This window comes from Vigna umbellata, chromosome 2, assembly GCF_029865625.1.
Source record: "Vigna umbellata cultivar VRB3 chromosome 2, Vumbellata_1.0, whole genome shotgun sequence".
In the NCBI taxonomy this organism is placed as follows: Eukaryota; Viridiplantae; Streptophyta; class Magnoliopsida; order Fabales; family Fabaceae; genus Vigna; species Vigna umbellata.
Window position 1 is genome coordinate 44,870,088 of NC_142166.1, and position 7,452 is coordinate 44,877,539.

The 7,452-nt window shown below is 31.0% G+C and overlaps 1 protein-coding gene across 1 annotated transcript; it reads left to right on the forward strand.

Annotated features, from left to right (window-relative positions):
* Positions 1-2,145: 2,145 nt before the first annotated feature.
* On the forward strand, positions 2,146-4,687 carry LOC124836849 (Major facilitator superfamily protein). Its single transcript, XM_088107024.1, has 4 exons — positions 2,146-2,332; positions 2,412-2,629; positions 2,987-3,534; positions 3,644-4,687. Exons 1-4 carry the CDS (start codon positions 2,230-2,232, stop codon positions 4,482-4,484), a joined length of 1,710 nt encoding a protein of 569 aa, XP_087963150.1. The 5' UTR covers positions 2,146-2,229; the 3' UTR covers positions 4,485-4,687.
* Positions 4,688-7,452: the final 2,765 nt, after the last annotated feature.

Genomic DNA, 7,452 nt, shown 5'->3' on the forward strand with positions numbered 1-7,452 from the left:
TACAAAATTAACTTATAAAATAAAATAAGCATTGATATTACCTATATAATAGGTGTTAAACTTCCAAACATTATTCTTAATCTTTCAAGTTTCTTTTATATTTTTCAATTCAATTATTTAACATTTCTTTAAACAAATATATAATAAAAACAGTACTTTAACTACAAGTACAATATTAACATCCTTTACTCGATTTTATAAGAAATAACGAATAAAAATGTAATAATAATAATAATAAAAATCAGATATGTTTTCTTGATTTGTTACATCGATTATTATAATATAACATGTTCAATCGACGAGATTTTAACCCATACATAAACAAAAATCAATAATAAACGTGTGATTTTTGTTCGTTAATTTAATGCATAGAAAATCATCCATTGCCTTCTTAATTTTTTGTGGTTGAACCCAAACACACTCTTAACATTCGTTATGATACTATTAAAAAACCTATTTTTAAAATACACCTATTTTTATATATTGCACATGAGAGGACTTGTGGATTTAGTTAAGTGCGAGTAAGCATAACAAATGTGATTACTTAAAAGATTTAAACCAATTATTATAATACTTTTATTTTACTTTACATGTATTTGCAATGAAATTTGGTTTCGTTCTTGGTTAATTTTTCATTAAAAATTTATTCTTTATTTTCGTCTTTTAAATTACAATACAACAATAGAAAAGTATGTTACTCAGAATTTTATAAATATATTGAATAATAAACTAATAAAATTCTAAAATTAAATATGTAATATTACTCAAAGTTAAAATATACAAAACAAAATTTAATATCAATTTAAAAAAAGTACATTACATCACAAAAAAACGGAGTTGAGGACATCACGTTTAAGAAAAGTCAATAAAATTAACCATATAAAAATTAAAAACTTGCAAATGAAATATATAAAGCATAAACAATATTGTAAGAAGATTTAGGTTGAAATATATAAATTATTTTTATTATATTAATAATAATTATAATAATTAAATATATCAAAGATATCTTACAATACCGGTTTCAGTTAATTTTTAAAATTCAAATAAATCCAGCTCTTAGAAAAAGAAATTCTAAAACAATCTTGACTCTTATTTTTTTTTTCGATTTTCGATTATTTGGATAAATTTTTGAAACCCTACTTTACATTTAAGTATACTTTAACAATTTCTCTGTTGTTCAATTTTGTTGAATGTAGACTCTAACTTTCCAACATTGCAGTATTTGTATAAAGTTTTATGATTATTTTATTTACAAATCAGAAACATTGTTTTCTGGCAAAGTAGCGACCTAAACTTCAAAATCAAAAATAGAGTAGCGTATTGCCTAAACCGATTTCAGGATCTGAAAAGTGTTATAATAATCAGATTTTACAAATTTTTTGAACAAAGGGTGTGTTTTAGATACGTTAAGGAATCATTTTATCGAAAGCAGTTATCTGAGTCATTGCTTTATTGGTTTTTGAACTATCGGTCAGTGTGCCAAATAGAAAGAAGGGTAATTGAAACTAACACTTACTTTTTTGTGGGATGAAGAAAGGAATATAGCTACCTAACAGTCTCACAACACAATTATGCGTAATGTCCACACAAGAAAAAAAGGTTGGACAATGGTTTTTTTTTTTCCATAATTGGATTTACTATTAACATAAAAAAAATGTAACACTACCCTCTTTGAAACACACTTTTCATGATTACTTATAATCTACTCAAATTATGATATTAGATTCATGTTATGTTATGTCTTTCAATGAACTTCCACTCATAATGAATAATGCGCTTAACATTGAAGACAAAATTCTTTAGTCCTACACTCATTCGCCTCACTTACAACCCAAGCCTTTATCATAACGTTTTATTTTAATTTAATTGAGTTTTATCTCAACATCATTTATGAGATTTGTAGTGGTGCATTTCAATTACTGTATCTTGTTATTCATATTAAAAAGTAAAACAAAAAAAATACAGTAGTGTTGGAGATACTATTAAAATAAAGAAAATATATTTTAACATAATATATATGTTATTTTTTTAATTATTCATTATTTATTTATTACTATATTAACCGAACTAGAAAATGTGCCATTATTTATTTATTTTTAACTATTCATTATTTATTTATTACTATATTCAGTGGCCCACGTCACCATTTTGGTGTAACATAAGATATGGTTGTGCCATACTCTTCAATTCACCTCCACACAATCCCTTTCTGTTGTGTCTCTGGCAATGGAACATATCTCAGAAATGGAAAATGCCATAGAAGAGTCCCTTCTGAGCAAGAAGAGTTCCAATGCCAAGGGTGGTTTCAGAACCTTACCTTTCATCATAGGTAATGAATGAATTACCATTCTTTTTTCTTCAGATGTGTGATAATGAATATGTGCTAATAAATGTTGTTCTTGTGGCAGCAAATGAGGCCTTTGAGAGACTGGCTAGCCTTGGGCTAATGCCTAACATGATATTGTACTTGACAAGACAGTATGGCATGCAAACTGCAGGAGCCACCAATTTTCTCCTACTATGGTCTGCTGTCTCAAATCTCACCCCATTCATCGGTGCTGTCCTTGCAGACTCCTATGTGGGGCGATATTCCATGATCGCTTTTGGATCTGTTGCAAGCCTACTGGTAATGTTCTTTCTCTTCTCTTGTGTTCAAAGTTTTATTTAATTGCAAGCTCGGTTATAGCTTTGTCACGATACTTTTCATTTCAAGAAATTGCTGAGAAATGTGATTTCTGCCAAGTTGCAACTGTAAAGGATAAAACATAATGACTGCTTTTTTAAATGCTTGCCTGTGATATAATGTTTGTCTCCTTTCAGTCACCGATAGCTTTGTTTTCTTGTGTTAAATTTGTACGGCAACAGCGTTGATGAACTAAAATAATAATTAGTGGCCAACACTATGGTGTACTGTGTGAGAGTATGCATAAAATCAGTTAATTAGAACTGTTTTCTGAACCTTGTTTGTGTTGGGGCTGTGCAGGGGATGGTTCTTCTATGGTTAACAACTTTGATTCCTATGTCAAAGCCACTTTGTGAGGGATTTTTAAACGACAGCTGCAATAACTCTCCTACAACAATTCAATTTTTGATATTGCATTCTTCATTTGCCCTAATGTCTGTTGGAGCTGGAGGCATAAGATCATCCTCCTTGGCCTTTGGTGTTGATCAGTTGACCAAGAGGGACAAAGATGCGGGAATCCAAGAGAGCTACTTCAGCTGGTACTATGCTGCTGTTTCAATGTCATCACTGATAGGTTTAACTGTTGTTGTCTATATTCAGGATTACATGGGGTGGGCAGTGGGATTTGGAATTCCCGTTATCCTAATGTTAATAGCGACAGTATCATTTTTCTTAGCTTCTCGGTTTTATGTAATGGCGGAGGTTAAAAGGAACATGCTAAGTAGTATAGCACAGGTACTTGTTGCCTCTTACAAAAACAGATTTCTTCAGTTATCCCAGGAGACCGAGAATGGCACATACCACCAAGAGAAGGGTTCTGATCTCCTAATGCCAACTGAAAGCTTAAGGTATGTTTTGTTTCTTTGGTTCATATGTTCTATCTGTAGTTCACTTGAATGGTCTTGTAAAATGCTTTCGAGAGAAAAGGCTTAATGAAGCAGTGACTTTGTTTGGCAGGTTTCTGAACAAAGCATGCATAGTTAGAAATCCCTCACAAGATTTAACACCAGAGGGAAGAGCTAGGAATCCATGGAATCTTTGCACAGTGGAGCAAGTGGAAGAGCTGAAGGCACTAGTCAAGGTAGTTCCAATATGGTCAACAGGAATCATGATGGGTGTGAACATGAGTCAAGGTTCCTTTCTGGTACTAGAGGCATCTTCCATGAACCGCCACATCACTCCAAATTTTGAAATTCCTGCAGGCTCCTTTGTGTCATTTATGATTGTAGCTCTGGTTCTCTGGGTTATAATCTATGACCGCATTTTAGTCCCTGTGGTATCAAAGATAAGAGGGTACCCAGCAAAGTTAGGAGCAAAGAAAAAGATAGGAGTTGGTCTTTTTACTAGCTGCCTATCAATTGCATCCCTTGTGATTGTAGAGAGCATTAGAAGAAAAATTGCCATTGAGCAAGGCTACTCAGATCAACCAGAAGCTGTGGTGAACATGTCTGCTTTGTGGCTTTTGCCTCGCCAAATCCTTAATGGATTGGCTGAGTGCTCAAATGTAATAGGACAGAATGAGTTTTTCCTCAATGAGCTACCTTCATCTATGGCTAGTCTTGCTTCCAGTCTTAATGGCCTTGGATTTTCTCTTGCAAGTTTGGTAGCAAGTTTCATTCTGAGTGTTGTGGACAGGGTTAGTGGAGGCGGAGGACATGAGAGTTGGATTTCAAGCAACATTAACAAGGGTCATTATGACAGCTACTATTGTTTAATCTGTGCTTTGAGCTTTCTAAATTTTATATATTTTATCTATTGTAGTAAATCTTATGGTCCTTGTAAGGATAGAAGAAAATAGAACTTTAGATCTTATTTGGTATTTTACTGGTAGAGGAAAATATTCTGCCTTAGAGGGATAGACAGAAATGATGATAGTAGCTGATAAGATTGGTAGCGAGTCTATACCATGGGCAGAGTATTTGTTTTGTAGGTTCTTGATGTTGTAAAAGAACGTAATAACTGCTTACTGCATGTTTTCACAATGAATTATAGTGTTTGTTACATGGTCTGTTGTTCTGTATGTAATGCATACGCACAAGTTTATACAGAAAGAAGTTGATAACATGTCTACGTCAATTTGATTATGCAAATAGATTATCACGTAAGAGAGAATTAAGATTACCTAATACAGAAGAGGATCCAATTTTATGCATTTTTGTTGGAGAATAAGAAACCAAGAGATCATGTAGGAATTGTATTCCCCTATAATGCGTTTTTTTCTCCGAGCTTATGGGAGCTATCCATGCCATTGCATATGCTAGAAGTGTCAGATTTAGAAGATTCTGATTCGAATGTGATTCAAATTTGATTTGTAACCTTTCTCTCTTAAAGAGGTTGTATCGTGATTTATCAGAGATGGTTGCAGGAAATGCGTAAAATTTTGTAGTGGTATTGATTTTAAAATATCTCATATTTTTCGGAAAGAAAATTATTGGGAATACAAGTTTTTGAGTTTATGCATTTCCTCTAGAGATGTGTTCAAATGGTATACCAATATGGCAACTTTTATAAGTTCGGATTTTTATCATAATAGGTTCTGTTTTCCTATGTATAAGCTAGTTAGATTGTGTATAACTTTATAGCTGATTTGCTTTTTGTTCATGGATTTTGGTTTGGTTTTCATGAGTTGTTTGTATTTTTTTTAATAATATTTTCATGTTGAAGTCTCGGCATACCAGAGATGTATGATCATAATGATATCTAGTACAAGTTTTATAAAACCTAAGAATGTATTCAAGGTAGAAGCCGTAATAACTCTAGCAGAGCTTACCTATACGTAGGCTGACTACATCTTGACCCAGGTGACTAAAGTGTAATTGAATATATCTCGATTCAGAGGTGTAATTGAACATATGTAATCACTGTATCTCAATTTAAGGAACCAAGATATAATCAAACATATGTAATGTAATACATTAATTACTATATCTCAATTAGTTGTTGAAGCATAACTGAACATATGTAGAACAAAGTACATACGTAATTATAAAATTAATCTATTCAATCACATGGACCATATACCTTGATACAGACTTTAAAATTTTAGTAAAAAATATTTTTAAAATAAAATAATCTGTACGTTATAAATTATAAATTTTTTTAACAAATAATATATTGTGCATATTTATATTAAAAGTGTGTAACAAGCTGTTCTTTAAAATAATTAACAACATTTTATTATTAAATCTAAAGTCAAATATTATCTATAATATTAAATAAATATTGATAAAATTGGTATTATCTTTAAGTATAACTTATATTTAACATATGCTTAAAATACCATTATCTTTAAATATTATAAATATAAATTATAGATAAATCATACTTATTTATAATGTTAACTTATATTTTTAATCATTTTTATTCTCTTAATTTTTAATGGAGGTCAAGATTGCATTTAAATAAACCGAATTATGAGATACTATTACAATTGGTGGTTAATTTAGGCGAAAATAAATTTAAAACAACATACAAAATTAGAATAACGTATAAAATTATAACAATGCACAAAACTAAAACAACTTATAAATTAGAACAACCTATAATGCTAAAAGCAATTCCACTTTCAAGAATACTACTACATTTGGTGGCTAATTTAGAAAGAAGTATATGCTTTAAAAGACGTTGTATTGACACTTATTATAATTAGGTTTAATGTCTCAATAGGTCCCTATTTTTGTTCAGAATTTGAAATAGGTCCCTTTATTTTTTGCCGTCTCAATTGGGTCCTTATTTTTGTTAATTTGATGCAAATAAATCCTTTCCGTCAATTTCATCAAACGGCGTTAATGAATGTGTGACGTGGCCTGAGGACAGTATTGACACGTGTAAGGCCACGTCACACATTCATTAACGCCGTTTGATGAAATTAACGGAAAGGATTTATTTGCATCAAATTAACAAAAATAAGGACCCAATTGAGACGGCAAAAAATAAAGGGACCTATTTCAAATTCTGAACAAAAATAGGGACCTATTGAGACATTAAACCTTATAATTATTTTATCATACTCAAGCTGATCCAACATCTAGATTCAAGAATAGTCCTTTCTTATTCCGCATTTAAGATCACAACACTACATTTTAAGTATTTCACCTGACAATATAAGAATTCTCTTTTTTGAAAAACAAATGTAACATCATAGGATACAAATCATATGTCTATGGTTAACTATCACAACAATAAACAAATAAAAAAATCATTTAAGAAAGAGTATATGAAAGTATAACATTAAAGTAGAAAATTAACAAAATTTGATTTCTAAATTTAATAATTTTTTATTTACGTATGCGGCATTCTTAAATGATTTTTTTATTTGTAAATCTTGTTGGTCTTCCAATCTCTCTTAAATCCTTTAAAACTCAATGTTGTATTGTACACTAGTGCAGAAATGACCTTTAGCGTTAGACAGACTATCGAAAATTCAACGTAAAAAATGAGGTGACATTTTTGTAAATAAAACGTTATTATAGAAGTCGGTTCTTCCAGGATCAGACTCAAAACCTTCTTTAGACGTCGGGCCCCAGATCAGACGTCAAAAAGGTTCAAAAATATCTCATTTTAAGCGCCAATATCAATTTTTTTTATGACATAGACATCGAGCTCCCCAAATCAGAGGTCAAATCCTTCTTTAGATGTCAGGCCCCCAAATCAGACGTCAAAAAGGTCCGAAAATATCTCATTTTAAGTGTCAATATCAATTTTTTATATGACATAGACGTCGAGCTCCTCAAATCAGACGTCAAATCCTTCTTTAGACATTGGGA